This window comes from Gopherus evgoodei, chromosome 17, assembly GCF_007399415.2.
Source record: "Gopherus evgoodei ecotype Sinaloan lineage chromosome 17, rGopEvg1_v1.p, whole genome shotgun sequence".
Taxonomy (NCBI): domain Eukaryota; kingdom Metazoa; phylum Chordata; order Testudines; family Testudinidae; genus Gopherus; species Gopherus evgoodei.
In genome coordinates, this window is record NC_044338.1 from 10,536,674 (window position 1) to 10,555,922 (window position 19,249).

General features: G+C 43.8%; 1 protein-coding gene across 3 annotated transcripts in view; it reads left to right on the forward strand.

Annotated features, from left to right (window-relative positions):
• RAP1GAP2 (RAP1 GTPase activating protein 2) overlaps positions 1-19,249 on the forward strand; it is a 241,162-nt gene that overhangs the window by 35,009 nt on the left and 186,904 nt on the right. For all 3 annotated transcript variants that reach the window (XM_030536311.1, XM_030536309.1, XM_030536310.1), the window contains exon 2: positions 10,015-10,050. In XM_030536311.1, the coding sequence (XP_030392171.1) occupies positions 10,028-10,050 (23 nt within the window). In that variant the 5' untranslated portion in view covers positions 10,015-10,027. The remainder of the gene's footprint in view (positions 1-10,014; positions 10,051-19,249) is intronic.

Sequence of the window (19,249 nt, forward strand, 5' to 3'; positions counted from 1 at the left end):
AATTCTATTCAATTCTATAGGATGGCTCAGAAAACACACAGCAAGGTGGCTGTTTTCTGTTAAATTCCAGTAGGGCTTTTCCACAAGATGAGTCTGTCATCAACTGACAGGCCTTGTTTGAACAGCAAGCTTCTGATTTCAGTGTGATGCTAAGGACAGGCTGGCATGGAAATGCCTCACTCAGCTGGTGGCAAAGTGATCCCTTAACCTTGGCTTCACCTCAGGCGGCCCAAAAAAGTATGCTCCACTACTAGGAGACATACGGTCCTTGCGCAGTATATTGAAAAGTATGAGAAAAAGGAAACTGAAGTTTTCAAGTTTTTTTTTTTTTTTTTTTTGAAGACAAGTTAACAGCAGCCTACCCAAAGGAGAAGCCCCCTCTGTAATCAGCGCTTGCACAGAACTGTAGAGCAGGCTTGCAGGAAGTGGTGAGAGTGGCTTTCCTCCCCCAGAGCTTGAACTAAAGGCACGGAATAGCTGGAGGGAGCACACTTCATGCACTGGCTGTGCCCACTGGCAGAAGCGCCCCGTCTTCCTGCTCGGCTGCAAGCAGTGGGGCCAAGGTATATGTGCAGCCGTGCAGGAGGAACATTGCCAGCGACGCTAGGAAGAGTGACCACTGCCAAGCAGCCACGATGTTTCATAGGAAACGCAGCGTCTCGTTTGGAGGTTATGGATGGTGGGTGATTTTTACCATTCACTTTGTGGGGCAACGGGCGGGGGGGGAGGGGTTTTTTGTTTCGTCTTTGGTTTCTCTGAGGTAATTTAAAGGGGAAAACCCTTTGGTGTTGATAGTGTCCTGCTTTGAAGTAGAACCTGCAAAGGAAAGTGTCTTCCTTGTGCTTTGTGAGAAGGGAAATATCTGAATGCTTGTGATCTAGACTAGGGGTGGCCAACCTGAGGAGCCAGAATTTACCATTGTACACTCCCAAAGAGCCACAGTAATACGTCAGCAGCCCCCCCCTTCTGCTCCCCCACCCCATTCTCAGTGCCTCCTGCTCACTGGCAGCCCCACTGATCAGCACCTCCTGCTCCCTCCCCGCACCTCCCGATCAGCTGTTTTGTGGTGTGCAGTAGGGTGGGGGGGGAGGGAGGGAAGAGCGAGGACACTGCAGGCTCAGGGGAGGGTATGGGAAGGGGTGGACTGGGGGCAGGGCCTGTGGCAGAGCCAGGGGTTGAGCAATGAACACCCCCTGGCACATTGGAAAGTTGGCGCCTTAACTCCAGCCCTAGAGTCGGTGCCTATATAAGGAGCTGCATATTAACTTCTGAAGAGCTGTATGTGGCTCCGGATCCACAGGTTGGCCACCCCTGATTTAGGGACTTGATTTTCTTTTAATTCCCCTCCTTCTGAGATTTGAAAGGGGCAGCCTCTCTTAGCGTAGCGGTTTGGTGCTTTACAGTCCATTCACCTTTTGGCAAGAACACATTGTTCACGTAAATGCAAAATTGCAAGGAGAGGTCTGCGTGAATTTCCAGTAGCTCCTCACTAGGTCTGTAATCTGTAGTAGCAGGGATGCACTGTGTAATGTTATAGTTAACCCAGCCATTTAGTGTCCCTGTCTCTTCCCCTTTCTTCTTCTAATAAATAGAGTACTGTGGTTTCAGTATACATGGAGGAAGAGTTTATTGCATTTCCCATCAAGAGATAAGCTTTGAATCCATCTCCTAAACTGTATTACGTGCATCCAGGGATCTTGCCTGATTTACTATGGACGCTGAGTCCAGGTTGGGTTGTCAATGACTGCTTGATTGATTGATGCACTCTTTATCCTTACTAGTTAGTGCTGAACTTGTCACCTGTCTCCTGATTTAAAGAAGCACGTTCCTTTTCCCAGGGATATATTGCTGTATGAGGGACTGATTGATATTTCTGACTAGATGACAATTTAATACCCTTTTCCCTGCTCCTAAGAAGTCCAAGTGTGGTATATTGTGATCAGGCCACAGCAGTTAATGGATGTATCGGCAATTTTATCATCAAACCAGTCATTGAGGCCTATCTTCATCCACTGGACAGATACAGCTTGAGGCAGAAGAAGGTTCTCTTCAGGCCACCCTGCAAAAGTCATTCATTCTAACTTCTAGGGACAAGAGCATAGCTCACTTTTCATTGAACATTCAGTCCTGCGCCTGCTAAATCTGTGCCTGTTGTGATATTGGTTTTACGTAGAGCTGGGCAAAAATGTTCTGATGGAACAGTTTTCTGTCAGAAAATGCAGATTAGGTGAAATCGGGATGTTTTTGAAATGTTCCTTTTAGTTAAAAAATGTGATGAAAAATTAACAATTAGTTAGATTAGTATGTTATATATACAACAACAGTTGAAATAAAACACTTTGATAAGGTCATTTAGATACTTCCAAACCAAATTTCTTTAGAATTTTTGTTTTGCGGGAGATTTTGACTCTTTGTTCTGATTTCAGGATGAAACTTTAAAATGTCATAATTTCCTATGGGGAAAAAAATCTAGGCTTTGCCTGGTTCCAGTGTTAAGGTAGCCTGGCAGTTGCCCATGGAAAACTGGATCAAAATCCCAACAAACTCATTTGACGTAGACTATAATGTTAACCACTTCAGTCACTGGCAAGCTAGCACAAATAGAGGCTTTTCAGCTCATAGGAGCTGGTTTCAATTTCCTCACTAGTTTCCTGAATCATCCAGTCCTTGTTCAGGTTGCATTTCCTTTCATACCTTAGTTGATGCTATGAATGGATATAATACTAAGCATAGAATTAAACAACAGGTAGTAACTGCACCTTTGTATTTTCTTTCACAACAGCATGTAATGAAGGACAAAGCACCAGTTGTAACTTTGAGTTTCCTGCCTCCATCTGGCTTGTGTCACCATCTAAATGCTGATTCATTTTAAACAATATTGTTATGGATTTTTGTTTCTGTATCTATATTTGTATCTAGATCAGTGTCTTCTTCGTTCCAATATTGTCAGAAGTAGAGAGATATCTGCTAACTAATCCCACATGGATTATGCCCAGATATGTGCTATAACACTGATTAGCAGACAGTGAAATGGGGGCTGCAGGTCTTTTGCTGGGATAGGGGTGAGGGAGAATGTGTGCTATAGGAAAGGTCCCAAATGAAGTCGATGGGAGAAACACCACTGTTACATACATCGTTGGACGTTTTAGCAGGCAAGGTTAATGACTTCTTGGCAGCTGTTCAGAATTAAGGCTTCGATAATACTAATATTATGCAGAGCATCTTTCACACACTTAGGCCACTCTAGATTAGGCCTGAGTTTAGTGCATCAGGTCCTTTGACTCCTTTCTTCAGCCCCAGTTGTACCACTGTCTCTCACGTGGAGTAGTGCTTACTTGCATCTCACTGAAGTCCATGTGACTGTGTGTGTGTACGACTCAGCCTGCAGAATCAGACTCTCTGATGGTATCTGTTGCATAACAGAGCACTCTTCTATTATAGGGTTGCCAACTTTGTAATATTTAAAAATCAGACACTCCAGCAGGAGTGCTAAAACCTCCCCTTCCCCCTTAGGCACTGCCTCCCCTTCGCTCCTCTTCTCCCCTCCCTCCGTTGCTCATTGCTTTTATCCTCCTGCCCTCCCTGCGTAGGTCAGGAGCAACTCACCTACAGATCCCGGGCTGGGGGCTGCCGCCACACAATGCAGGTAGGAGGCGGTCCCGGCTGAGTAGCGACTGTTGCAGGTGGTGATTTGGTGCCTCCTCGCCTCCCCTGCCCATAGTAACCAGACATTAGGTGTCTGGTCAGTAGATCTGACTGGATATCATCAGGTCCCCTTTTCGACCAGACTTTTCAGTCGGCAACCAGATACCTGGCAACCCTACGTTTTATGGGCATGAGGTTATATAACTTCATTACTATAGCTGATCTGTAACTGAGCCGTGTACTCCATAAGGTATGAGGGGAAGGTTAAGGTTGAATTCTAATGAGACTCATGGAGTAAAAGGTTAATCAAAGGAGTAAGGGTAGTAAGGGCTTTGAATATATCTATATATCTATATCACTTTAATTAAATAGGAAGCTTTCAGAATCATGAGACGTGAGAGTAAGGTTTGCAGGAGCCCCTGACGTAGCAGTGTGATGTGTCTCCCTCTGCTTGTGGGAACCTCACTGAGCTGATAGTGATCTTTTCTGATCTCACAACAGATTGCATCTAATGAGGAGCAGCCGTGTGAATTTGGAGTGACACTTGAGTGCACATAATGCCATTGCTGCAACTTAGGTCAGAAATCTAAGGGGCACCCTACAAGCTGAAGGGTCTGGGAGCTGTGGATGCTCAGCTCTTCACCGAATCAGGCCATTTTTAGAAAGAACATTGGAATGGCCATACTGGATCAGTCCAGGGATCTTCTAGCCTCGTATTTTATCCCTGACAGTAGCCAACAGCAGCTGTTGCAGAGGAGGATGCTAAAAGTGCTGCAGACGGCAGTTACGGGAATCTTCAACAGGGAAGATTCCTAATCCACAATAGTTATGGCATTGGCTTAAGCACTGAATCATGGGGCTTTATAACCTTTCCAAAACCCTGGTTTGTTTTCTTAATATTTATGACTCTAACTCTGGATTTTCTTGTTATCCACACAAATGATAGTGTACATGGATGTAGATGCTGTCTTCTGAAACTCATGTGGGGAAAATCTGGCTTTACGATTTACTGTGGCAGGAGAAATCTAGCAGCTTCTGAAGCCAATGGGAGTAAGTAGCACAGGATCAGGCTCTCTGTAACCATTGTAGTTAAATGAATTGTGTGTGATCCTGTTGATTTTTCAAAGCTGACATTTGGCTGAATGTTAAGTTAAAAAGACAACCATGGGAAGAGCTGCCTCTGTGTTTGTTTACTAGAAAGGAAGTGATCTGCTAATTCACCCAACACCTGTATCTATTTATCTTACCACAGTAGTATATCTGTACGTCTTGACAGACACACCCTTTCTGTGGGAACCCTGTGAACGAGATTTACCATCAGGGAGGTTACTCAGCCAGACTTGAACTCATCTTTTAGCACTCAACAATTTCCAGCACTGGGCCCAACACAGATGCGATTTTCTTTTCTGTCTGCAATATTTTTTATGTGCAGAATAAATGTGTCTGTCGGCCAGCTCTGGGGCTCTTTGCAATTATACCACAGCTTTCTGCTCTGTTTCTGTTGGCGATACTTAGTCAAATGGCTGGACAAATCTTGACGAACTGAATCCTGTGAGGTGGGGAATTATTATTTTTTCCATTTCACAGAAAGGAAGAAGCAGCCAGGGTTCATATGATAGACCCCTGATATGCTCTTACCTGCTTTCATTCTCTTCCCTGCTCCCCGCCTCCGAGAACTGGCTGTGAACAAGCACTATTTTGATGATCTTTTCACAGGCTGATGATGCCAATGGAGACTGGCCTGGAAGTGAATCACCCATTCCCTCTCTTCCCCCCCCCCCAGGTCTGTTTCTCTTGCATCATGAAAGCGAGGGCTGCTGCCAAGCTTCTGAGTGAATGCTAGGGGAGCATGCGTCAGTGTGGGACACATCCATACTTCTGCATTCTGTGGCTGTGTAAGGACCTATTGGCTGCGGAACCACTGTGTGTTTGCTGTGCAATGGGCGGCACTGTGTTTGTGTTAGGATTTGGGGGGTCCTGTAGGCAGGGTACTTGCACTGCAGCACATGGTGGGGATTGTGTGGTTCTGCACCTCAAGCAGGCTCATATAAAGTGTAAAGGCTACTGATTAAAACAGGTCCCAATTTTAGCCCCCTTGAAACTGTGGTTTCCTTAACAGCAACAGACATTTTCCTTTCTGTGAAGGAAAACAGCAACAGACATTTTCCTTCTTGCATTTGCATTGGTATGAAATCCACTTGCTGAAGCTCTGCTGTGTTGTCTATGAATATTTCAGCACAGATCCTTTAGGAGTTAACGATCTCATTTACCCACAATCCTCTTGGCTCATTTGCATCAGTAAAATGTTTAGGCAACAGCAATTTGCACCCAAAAAGATGCTTTAAGGTTCAACTTGCTTTACCAGGACCTGAGAACAGCTTTATCACATAATAATGAATAATGCTTTTAAATCTGCCTTGCATAAAGCTCATCCAGGAGCGTGCTACTCATGGCATGCTTTATCTTAGAAACAATAATGTGCCCACTCTTTGGGAGCGGAGAGTCTGAGCAGATGTTAAGGGGAAATGGTTAAATGACTGACGAGCCCATTAAAGCCTACAGGGAGATGTCATTAACTTCAGTGAGACCTGGAGCCAGGGCTCTCAGATTCCAGATCATGGGTCTGATGCTGCAAGCCTGACTCAGGGAAGGAGCCCTTGCTCAGGGCAGTAGCCCCATTAGTTTCAATAGATTGGGCCCTGTGGGCTGCAACCCGCTAGTGCAGGGGTTCCCATGAGCTGTGTGAGTCTGCAACGGTGGAGATCGGGGAGGACTGAGGGGGCTAACCTGTAGTATGGAGAGAGGTTTAAGTCTTACCTGGACACTCCGTCCCCAGGCCATCACCTTGCCCCACCTCACCTAGAGAGACCCTGCCCCTCAGAGGGGATGAATGCCACAAGCTGCCCATTAACGATGCCTGCATCCTGCATGGGGGCACTGGGACATGAGGCTTCCTGTACTCTTTCCCACCCTGTCATCCAATTGTCCCCCAACACAGAGTACAGGCATAACTTGTCCCTGTGTTTTTATACAGCTCTGCAATACGTTTTCCTTAGGATCCCAAAGCCTCTGTGTGCTGTAATGAAATGTGCCTTGTAAAAGGGGAATTTTTACTGGACTGTAGGTACTCCTGGAGTAATAACAACCCTTTGCACTTACATTGCACCTCTTGTCTGGGCTCTCAAAATATGTGACGAAGGTTAGTAGGAAAACTGAGGTACAGAAGCAGGGAAACTGGTGGGTAGGGAAACTGAGGCACAGTTTCAGATAGGGAAACTGAGGCACAGAAAATGAGTAAGTCATCCAAGGCTTCCCAATGAGCCAGTGTTTGGGAAACAGAATCCAAATCTACTGAGTCACAGCCATTTTTGACGCTATGAACTCAGGGGAAAAATGAATCTAAAAATTGTTAGAGAACCCTTGTCGCATGGAGTCTTACAATAAACATGGGGCGGGGGGACTTGATGGATGTGATCCAAAGCCCATTGCAGGTAGTGTGGGAGGTTTGATATTGAATTCAACAGGCCTTGCATCAGGCAGGCCCGGCCTGGATGCCTGTCACACCAAATGCCAATTGGTTTCTCCTGAGTTCTGAAAACAATCTGAATCTGGAGATTTTAAAGAAGGTTAATGTAACTTGTAAAGAATCAACATTGCACTAGGCTCTTACAACACTTGGGAAACATTCTCTGCAGGAAAGGAGGAAATGCAGAAGTGTATTTACATTTAGCATAACTGGCAATGGAGTATTGTGCAATAGTTAACATGTGGGAAGGACATGTGGGCTAACCCAGGCTTTACATTGAACTATTTTGAGACGTGAGAATGCAGTGCTAACACAGAGGCCTGCAAAGTATGAGCAAGCGTCTGATCTCACTCCACTGAACTTGCTCCTCTGTTAACGCCATCAACTTCAGTGGACCCGTGCTAGAATTATATTAGTGTAAGCTGGTGTTACATAATTAGTCCATGTGGTATGCACTCAGTGGGGAAATTCAGTCGTGGAAGAGGAGTTCTGTAAAGTTACTAGTAGATGGGAAACAGTATTTCAACAGCGTTAAATATTTTTTTGATCACGTTGTAAAAGAATGATTTTTGGATAAAGGGAGTTAGTTCCACATGACCGATAATGTTGCGTTTGCAGTCGCTGCCAATAGACAATTTTACATTTTGTCTTAATTCAGGTTAATATTATTGTGACGGGTTGGACTCCCCTCTTGGGATGCCACCTGATGTACTGGGATTTCACTGAGCCTCTCTTGCTCAACTCAGCTTGGGTTCCCTCTCACTGCTTTGCTGAATTAGGCATTGTGTGAAAGGACTCCCTCAGCACTCACATGCACACCCCTTTTGGGAAACAAACCCAAAATAATACCGTCTTGCACTGTATGGAAAAATCTGCACAGTGCAAGCTCAGAAAAATCTGCCCTCTTCCTCAATGTGAAGAGAGATGTGCATGATTTCTTCCTCCCCCTTCCCAGTAATAAATTACATAAACTGGACTTAATAATAAACAAAATAACTGTATTAACTACAAAAGGTGAAATTTAAGTGAATATAAGTGATAAGAGACAGAACAAAGCAGATTACTGAGCAAATAAAACAAAATACGCAAGCTAAGTTCAATATACTTAAGAAATGGGTTATAAAATATAATTTCTTACCCTAAATGTTATTTTAGGCAGGTTGCAAAGTTTCTGTGGTTTAGTGTTCCGGTTATATTTCTTTTCAGACTGGACCTCTGGCTCAGTCTGGACTCTCCCTTTGCTTCCCTTCAGGTGTCTTTTGCAGTTGTTCTTCTTGGGTGGACAGGATACAGAGAGGAGGCGTTTGCTTTCCTTCCCACCCTTAAATAAGATTTGCATAAGGCTGGAATCCTTTGTTTCCCAACCTTGACCCCTATCCATTCCCTTTCAGCGGAAAATTACAAGAAGTCCCAGATAATGTTTAGCATCAGGTGACAAGACCACCTGACCTAGTAGTGTCACAGTTACATCCTCAGATGCCTCTCAGGAAGGGGAGAGATTAGTATCTTCATGGTCTAGTTGTTCCTTCCTGAGGGCCCATCAAATCTGAAGGCCTGTCCTCTGGTAGGTATCTCCCCAATACATACCCCGTTGTAATTGTTACATAGTCCATATTCCTAATTTTAGATACAGAAATGATACATGCATACAAATTGGATAATCACATTCAGTAAATCATAACCTTTCCAATGATACCTTACAAGACCCATCTTGCATAAAGTATATCTGTCATATCCATATTATAAGCATATTTTCATAAAGAATATGAAGCGTGGCATCACAATTATTTTAATAATGTGTTCCATGCAGATGGACATTTATTAAAAGTACCAAATAAATAGATAATGGCTTGGGATCTCGTAAACCATTAGACTCAGACTCCAGCTACAAGTTGACAGTACTATGTTGTATGCATACAATGTGTCACCTTTTGTCTGTAGATCTCACAGCACTTTGAGTGGGTCTCCTATAGGATATAGTCTCTCTGCCTTTCATCATTCAACCATGAGTGTGAATGTGTGTCTCACATCACACTGGTTGTAGTCAGTGCCTGAGAAAACATGCATTGTTGGGAGGCTCCCCATCTTGCAGACTAGGTCCTGGGCTGCATGAGACCTGGGTTCCATTTCTGTCTCTGCCACTAGCCTGCTGAGTGACCTGAGGCAAATCACTTTACCTCCTTGTGCCTCAGCTTCCCCCCCTATGAAATTATGCTTTCCTCCTTCGTAAAGAGCTTTGAGACTTGCAGATAAGAACTACTTTACAGAATATATATCAATATAGTTGGATTTAAGTGGACCATTACTGATCAGGGTATGAAATGACAACCAATCACAGGTTAGGAACATCAGTTCTGGGAAACAGTCACTCAACGGGACCTTCATTCTCCATAGAAATATAGAGAAAATCTATTTTTACTATTGAGTTGTGCATGCACAAATTTACTGTTGCCTGTTGCTTCTGGAAGGGTTTGCTTAAGGCTCTGAGTTGTGGTGTTTAGTGCATTAAATGATACAAAGATACTTTTGAATTAAATACAATCAGTAAACAACTCATGTTGTGTGGGATATTGTGTTACTTGCTTTATGGTATAATTGAGCAGCACGTTCTGTTTTGGGATTTCAATGAGCTGTTCATGGTCAAGGCTTTGCACCAATGAAACTTACTCCGGTCAGATAAATGAAATTTCCGAAGGAGAATGTTGAGAGAGTCAATTTTATCAGCAGCTCTTGGGTCTCCTAAGAACACACAGTGCATGAGGAAAAGACATTCTAGAATGCCTAACAGATCAAAAAACCCTCTGGATACTTAACACACTCTTTTTTTTTTTTCTTTTTTTCAGGATTGACAAAAAAATGCTCGCCAGTCTGAAGATCAAGTAAGTAACCAGAATTTTCTCTGATATAAAGCCATATTTTGTGTGATACTCCTAAATAGGAGACTATATTTGCAGAGCCAGAGAACTTGGGTTTCTGATCAACTAGTTTTCCCTCTGATTTTCAATCAGTGGACCAGATTCTGCACTCAGTTACATTGGTGTAAATTCCAAGCCACTTGGTTAACATCAGTGGGTTTGCAGTAGTGTAATTCAGATCAGAATCTTGCCTGCTGAGTTGGCAAGATTGGATGAGGCTTACTGACAGGTACATCTTAGATCAGCAAAAGCAGTTTTATTACCTAAACAAAGGTGGTCTAAACATTTCCATTCTGGAAAGTTGTATGTCCAGCACTGGGGTGTGCAATATTGAGTTAAAAGGTGAGTACCAGCTCTCCCCAACAAACTATGAAGTCAGTTCATTTTTTCAACCGCTGCCTTTCTTTTTGATTTATGTCCTCTCCAGTCCATGATCCAGCCTTTTGGTGTATTTTGCACATATGTATAGAATAAGATGTGAAAGTCCTTGATTTGCAAGCATGTGCAAATCGATTCATTTGTTTCCTTTTAATTTCAGGTCAGTAATATGGGTTTGCTGAGTAGTATGTTCTTGTAGTGTATAGGGATTCAGATTGTCACTAACCACTGTTATCCTAGCCAGCCAATCACACAGTCGTACTGTGCTACACCTACTCCTTTTGAATGGTATCTTACTCCATGAGTAGTCCCATTGATTACTGCTTGAAGAGTGATTTGCTACCTATGTGAGTAAAGGTGGCAGAATCTGGCCCTTATTGATTTATCTGAATATGGTTAGTTTATTTAGATGCATAGAAATGCTAAAAAATGGCAATCCACATACTCTAGGTCCCTTTGACACTACTATATAATTAGGGTGACCAGACACCAAATGTGAAAAATTGGGATGGGGGTGGCGGGTAATAGAAACCTATATAAGAAAAAGACCCAAAAATCGGGACATCTGGTCACCCTATTTATAATACACCTTAAGTGCAGCTGTACAAGTGAGCCAGGCAACTTCAGCTCCAATCCTTTTCCCGCATTGATTCCCCGTCTTTATATTTCCCAAGTTTGCAACGTGTCCTGATGTTCCTCAGCCTTGGGCTAGTTTAGACAAGAGGAGGAGAGTGAATTCCAAAGCTGTAGGCCACCCGTCCTCCCTTTTTTTTGGTAGCTGTTGTTCAATTACTAATAAAATACAGTCCTTGCTCAATAAGGGTGAAATTGACTTCTGTGCAAAAGGCCCCATCACAAGACATAAGTGTGACTTAAATCCCATTGAAGCCCTCAAAACAGGGTTTGAATGAGGTGCTGGTTTCTGCCCAAGAGTGAATTTTACTTTTAGAAAATGTAGGAAGGATTTCAGGGAAAAATGTCCTTAACAATGAGATCCATTAGACTGGTGAAAGGTCTCCAAAGGGAGGGGATGGAAGCCTAGTTATCTGAATGACTTACAGCTGGACAAAGCATTGGAGAATATAGGTTCATAGGGTAAAATCCTGGACCTACTAATATCCATGGAGCCAGCATCCCATAGACTTTACGGCCAGTAGAGACTATTATGATGATCTAGTCTGATCTCAAAATACTGTGGTCATTAGCTACTGGTGAGTTGGAGGGGAAATGGTTAGGTAAGATGAATAATTGGTCTTTTCCATCTTTGTTTCTTATGCTACCCTCCTTTATATAGCAGAGCTATTTTTATGCACAGCTCACTGCTTATTTTTCTTTGAAGTTCAAGGTGATTCATGAACTAAGTGATTATAATAAATACAATTACTGTCTTTTAAGTTGGTTTAAGGCAGGTACAGTATAATTTATAAACTGTCAAATTTGCTTTGGGGGGAAATAAAGCAACTGCACTGGCTGTCACTGACCTTTCTGGCATAAATCTATTGACGTGTCACTTACACTGTGTGATTTTTACACCTTTTCAAGCTGTACCACTGAATAAAGTGGGCCTGCTTTTTAAAAAGACGTGCCCCTCAATGGTTACAGGATGTAATTGGGTTGCTTAGCTTCTCCAGTGCTTCTTTTGCTAGGCAGAAGTTCTTTCTTTTAAATTGTGTTAGGGATGGGATTTTTCAAAGGTGCACAAATCCCAGGGAACTCCACAACTCCCTTAGGCTGTTTGGAAAATCCCAGTTGAAATGTGAAGATGTCTAGCGACTTTCTGTACAGCTGCTTGCATTGCATTCAAGATAATCAGCTTAATTATACATGGAAGAACTTGGTCTTAGTCCTGTTATGCTGGGGTAAAAATTCGTCTCTCACCTCACGCTGTACCTAGAATCTAGAAATATGAAGGAGGACAATATGTACTCACAGTTTGAGTGCTGCCTTTAGAAGACTTGTCTTGGTACTACCCCCACCTGCATTTTGTTTGCTTTCACTTGTCTGTTGAAAGGACCCAATGGTTCTTAGGCTCTGATCCTTTTTAGGGTGCAGAACCATGGAAGGTGCAAATGTACGTAAATACAAAAGTACATGAAATCTGATCTCTCTTTGTGAAATCTGGTCTTTTGTGTGCGTTTGCCCTATACAATAGAGATTCATGAGGGAGACCAATGTTTCCCAAATTGGGATTCCTGAAGCAAAAGGGAGTTGCAAGGGGGGGGGGGAAACAAGGTTATTTTAGGGGGTTGCAGTATTGCCATGCTTACTTCTGCCCTGCTGCTTTCAAAGCTGGGCAGCTGGAGAGTGGCAGCTGTTGGCCAGGGGCCCAGCTCTGAAGGCAGCACCATGCCATACCATGCCACCCTTACTTCTGCGCTGCTGCCTTCAGAACTCGCTGGCCAGAGAGTGACGGCTGTTGACTGAGGGCCCAGCACTGCAGGCAGTAGGCCAGAAATAAGGGTGGCAATACCATACCCTCCTTACTTCTGTGCTGCTGCTGTCAGAGCTCTGCCTTCAGAGCTGGGCTCCCGGCTAGCAGCTGCCCAGCTCTGAAGGCAGCGCTGCCGCCAGCAGCAGCACAAACGTAAGTGTAGCAGTACCACACCCCCCCTCCAATATCCTTGCCTCCCCCACCCAACAACTCCTTTTTGGATCAGGACCCCTACAATTACAACACTGTGAAATTCCAGATTTAAATAGCTGAAGTCATGAAATTTATGATTTTTAAAATCCTATGACCGTGAAATGGACCGAAATGGACCATTAATTTGGTAGGGCCCTAAACATGGCTTTTGGTGTTGAAAAGAGTGGGAACATTAGGGTTACCCAGCTATGGCGACCACAGGTCTTGTAGCCATTGTGTGAGCTAGATCTACTTTGAGCAAAGTTAGATGAGACCATGGTTAGCGTACTGGTGGCTGGTCTGTGATAGCATTTCACAGTGGTGGAGCGTCACTGGTGGTAACAATGTTGGGGAGTCTTACAGAAAAGAGGCTAATGGTGACACAGCCATAGAGTGCAACAAAAAGGTGTAAAAGTAGCATTATCCATGTATTTTGCGGATGATGAGTACCCAGGGTAAAAGCCTAGTGCTATTACTACGCACATTACAAAATGTATTTCATGGTCCTCTTTAATTATAACTATTCCTGGCCAAATTTGGATCGGCAGCACCATATGGGACACTTGCTTAAGGGCACACATCATCCTTCGCTTCTTGCCTTGACAGACTGTCCAGTCACCCTGGTTAGGTTGACAGCCAGCCACTTCCTCCTGGTAAACTTCTAATGCCTTCTTGGATTTCTGTGTTATGGATAGATTTAATCACATCCTGGACATTTGCCACCTATGAGTCAGTGATCTAAAGCAGGAACATTCCCAGCTCTAGGCTTGGCTCTCATTAGAGTTATTCATCTTGTTCTTGATAGCTAGGATTTGAACGTGATTCCTATCTACCCTTACTAACTACTGCTGTGTCCATTTTACTATCGATGAACTGGAGACCCTCTCATCTTGGAAAAGTATGAGCAGGTTTTGTCTGATAGCTTTGCTGAGTAACACTGCCCACCGTTGGCCAGCCCCTGAATTCTGCCAGTAAGTTTTGCCTTAGATCCATCCACGGTCATTCCTGTTACTTGTTTAGCCTTAGAGCAGCTACCATTACATCTCCTTTTAAAATCTAACTATCTCCACAGCTTGGGGCCTGATCCAAAGCCAATTGAAGTCACTGGAAATCTTCCCAGTGTGATTGCTGCGTTGTCAGAACTATATTCTGAGAACATTTTGCCAGGGTTTTACTCTAGAGGTTTGTCAGTGAAAGCAAACAGTTGCCTCTCTTCATGTCTGAGGATATTATAAGAGCTTTGTGTCTGGGTCCTTTGGCAGCCAGCACCAAGACAATGTGACCTTTGCATTTCCAGGGAAGAGCCTCAGGAAACTGACCAAAGAAAGTATCACACTTCACTTAGTAATAACTTGAACTATGAGCTTAGAACAGAAGAATGATGGCTGGAAATACAGGGCCTGCACTGCAAAGGACTGAGCGCCTCCTGCAAAAAACTGAGCACCCACAACTCTTCTGGGTTGCCCAGCACCTTACAGAATAGCACACTGAGTCAGACAGAAGTGAGATGAATTGCCCAGAGGTTTGCCTAACTCATATTGGATACTCTCTTGTTAAGTATCCCAATCTGCCAGAGTGAATTGAATCTACCCTAAAACAGCTTTCTCCCATTAGACAGAAACAGAGCATCAGCACCTTTCCTTTGGGCTGGGGCCAGCCCAGCAATGGCCATCACATTAGCTAGTGTGAAGTTCATGACCTCAAATCGCTAGCTCTGCTTCATTCCCTGAAAAGAGGGTTTTCTATGTACACAATCATTTCTGTGGACTTTGCCCTTTCTGTCTTGCACAAAGGATGCTTTATACATTTCTGGAGAATGAAGAATTAGTTCTACTGATGGTTTAGTAATAGCAAATACTTATGGTGCCACGTATATTGTATTCGATGCAGGCCAAACCTTAAGGCCTTTTCTCAGGTCTTGATCCTGCAGAGGGATCTGATAGCAGTGTGGTCCATGCTTGCAGATTCCGTTACAAGATAAAGAATCTCATTCCTTATTCTGGTGATGGTGCCTAGTGGGCAGGGCACTGAATTAAGAGTCAGAAGACCTGGGGTTCTAATCCTGGCGCTGCCATTGGTATACTGACTGGTCTTGGGCAAATCATTTAAACTCTCTGTATCTTTGTTTTCCTTCCCACTCTTTGGTTATCCTATCTATTTTCTTGTATGCTGTTTGAGGCAGGGATTGTCTTTCTATGCGCATGTACAGTGCCTTGCACAATAGGGCTGCAATCTCAGTGGGTGTCTCTGTGCATTACTATAACGCAAGCAATAGTACTCAGGACATGCTCCCACTGAGTCTGAGATAATTGTACGGGTACTTAATCACTCTTGTATTTCCCGTAAAATCATTGCTTGCACATTTATTCTTTATTTAATGGGAAAATATACCCAAGCCCCTTTGGGAACCTGCTGTTTGAGCCTGCAACGCCCACCATAAATGACCTAAAAGAAATTCAGTGAATGAGCTCATCTCTAGAGATTTTTGCAGAATTAATGGGGAGGTTAAATCTGGTTCCAGTGTTTATACCTTTGAAAAAAAAAAAAGATCCCTATGGAATTTTTCTGTGGTGCCAAGAGTGATGTAATTGTTTCTCTTGTGCTGTCTTGTGCAGGACTGTATTTCTAGGGGCTGTGTCAATTGTTTGTTTGCCACTGACTCGGGTTTCTAGAAACAATTCTGCTATGCAAACGTATGTTTAACCTTCTCTACCTCAACACACCGGTCCATTAACAGTGGTACAAGCAGGACCGGCGCTAGAGGTTTGCGCGCCCTAGGCGCACAGCAATTTCGCCGCCCCGCGTGGTGGTCCGCGGCTCCAGTGGAGCTGCCGCAGTCCTGCCTGCACGACTGCGGCAGGTCCACCGGAGCCGCCTGCCACCCCCTCCAGCAAAACACTGCCCACCAATTATCCTGGCGCCCTAGGCGATTGCCTAGGCCGCCTAAAAGCAAGCGCCGGCCCTGGGCACAACACAGGACGCAAAAGGCTGTGTACGTGCTAACTGTTGATATTATTTTTATTGCACCTGACCTGTTGTAGGCAACGCTGCTAGTGATCAAAATATCAGGCCTACCCTGGGCTTCTAGCTAGGTCTGTTGAAACCTCATGGGAATGTGACTCGACGGCAAAGGAAAAGAGTGACGTAGTCATATGCTTATAGCATTAAGGGTCTGTTTTATAGCTTGGCCAGATGATGATTAAGGGAGATGGAGAAGCCATGCTGAGCTGTGACTGCATCTACACTGGGGCTGGAAGTATAATTTCCAGCTCAGGTGGACGTACCCTCTGCACTAGCTCCGAGCAAGCTAGCGCACTAAAAATAGCAGTGTAGCTGCAGCTACACAGGCAGCAGGACTGGCTCACATCTGCCCCCCCCCCCCCGTGTGTTTAGGTTTTCAGATAGGATTGTACTCAGGGTGTGTAGTCGGTCTGGCTGCCCACCAAGACAGGACTATTCTCCTTTTTTTGCATTCTACCTAGATCAAAGCTAGCTCAGGTATACCTAGACATGCTGCAATTGTGCCTCCGGATTGCTGTGTGGACATACACTCCTCATACACAGCGTAAAAGCCAGATGGAGGAGACGGTTAACTGCAGCAAAGGCATATGACTAGGCATAACTGGATGCGGTTAGGCTAAAGAAAACTTTAAAGTGAATATGACTTAATGTCACAAGGTGCTGAGAACGTTGGCCATTCCTGCTCCACAGGAACGCAAACCATTTAAATGTCTGTAATTTTAAATATAAAGCAACAGTAATTGGAAGAACATGAGGCCAGTGGGACTGCTCAGATGCTTTGCTGGTACAGAGCCAGAATGTTCAGCATCATGCAGAATCAAGCTCAGAGTGAGTATCAGAAAAATATCCTAAGGGAGGAAGCTGTTAGACTGTGAAACAGCATCACAAAGCAAGCAGTGGACGCTTCATGAAGCTAGTTTCCAAAGAGCAACATGGACCAGGCCCCAGAAAACACTGTACAGAACATCAGAGACGTTCTGCAGACCAACACTGTGGGCTGGATGGGTCTGTTCAAGGGCTGGTTGGGAAGATTTTTCTTTTTTCCCTGTGAAATATTTTAATGAAATTTATTTATTTTTGTTTCATTGACATTTTTCTTTGAAAATATCCAGGTTTTCATACCCTCACAAAAACCCATTTTTCCAGGTTTTCATGTGTGAAAAATGTCAAATTTTTACATTTTTTTCACTGAATTTTCAATGAAAATGGAAATATTTTTGTGAAAACTGGTTCAGTCATAAAGCCATTTTCTGTCAAAAAATATTTTTTTAATGGAAAATTTCCAAACGCTGTTAGTCTTTTCTCTCTCTCTTTTCGGAGACTTAAAAAGTTCAGGTTCCATCCCCCTTGGTCCCCCTTCCCCCAAAGAGGTAAGTCATCAGTTTGTTAATATTGGATGACAGTTTCAGTTTCCATCATTGTGAAAAATTAGGGCTGGATCTAAAGCCCATGAAAGACAATGGGGATCTTTTCTCACAGACTACAATGGGATCAGGCCCATAATAAATGGAGACTACCTGCTTCAATTTTCCATTGACCTCTGCTGCTTTTTGTTGGGGTGAGTGTCCTTTTCATGATTCTCTTCTGGATGGACCATCCCATGACGATCATTCACTGCCATGGGTTGCACAAGTGAAATTTTCATTCTTGTTACTTCTGCTTAGGGTTGGGGTTTATTATGGCAAAGCCCCCGCATCAGTTCAAATGGCTAGTTACGTTTAACATGCTCCTCATTTCCATTTTGCATTGCTTATCAGCATCACATCTGTGTATCACTTCTGACTGAACTCCCCCTTTGAAGAAGACCAATTTCTGGCATTCTTTTTTCAGAATGCATTTTTAATCACGGCAAAATTATCTGTGTGATATCTTTCTCTCTCTCTATGTCACATCTATATACACACACATACGTGGACTCATATGATATAACAGAGACCAGATTGAGAGCAAGAGACCTCTCTTCTTTTTCTGCACTCAGAAATTAGGGGATTGCACAGTTTTTCTTCTTCTCTGGTGTTATTAGCTTCAGTTACATCAGCAATCCAATTTGCTGTCTGCTGATGGGCTGAAGGAGAGTGTTAGGTCAGCCAGGCTTGTTCCCTCAAACAGCCTGCGGAGATGAATTTCTTGCAAGGAAATTGATTCTGTGCGCCTCTGAAGCCTTCAAGTCATGACAGAGAAATTAAATCTATCACCTCACGGGCGGTAGCTAAGAAATGATATTTTAAGCATGTATGAAATGAAAGCAAAGGTTCATTGAATGATGACTTTTTGGGGGAGATCAGCTGCTGTTGAATCACTGCATTTTTCATTCCTCTTAGCTAATAGCTACTGTTAGAGACAAGCACCCCTTGGTTCACTGATGCCCCAAGAGTGTCTTTATAGGAATTGTACATGTTGGCTTCTGGAGTGAAACAATTCATTTTAGGGGCTGTTCCTTTTTGCAGGATCACAAGCAACCCAACCCTGGTTTACCAAATGTCTTAGAACATGTCTAAATGCAAAAGTTGTACCACTCTCACAATACCAGCCCCGTCTGTGCTACGGAGCCTGTGCCATTCTGGCCATGTTGGCTTAGACACAGCATATGCTGACAGAAGGAGGAATTATATTGGCCCAGTAATATCACCTCCCTGAGCAATATTAGCTATGGTGACAAACACTCTTCTGTCAGAATAGTCATGTCTATGGGGGGCAGGGGGTGGTGGTTGCCAGCATATCTGTTATCTAAGAGGTTGATTTTTTTCCCCCCACACTCTTAGCCAACAAAACTGTGCCAGCATAACTTTGTTTATGGCTTAGTCTTCACTACATAGTTAAAGCCTCTCAACTCCTTTAATTTGGATGCAGTTAGAGCAGTATAAAGGTGCCTATGTCTAGTTATTTCCATATGGGCAGGGAACTGAGGGACCCTTTCACAGGCAGAGCGGAGTCCACACCAGGGACTGTACCACTGTAACTAATTTGGGTGAGATATCACACCCTTCACTAACCTAGTTCGACTGATACAAAATCGGAGCATAGACCAGGCCATAGAAACATCCCATCTGTTTGAAAGGATGAGGATTTTGGATAAACAGCAGGGCAATGTCTGGTGGATATAATTCACCTGTGTGCAGAAAGGCTGCAGAGGCCTTTGCT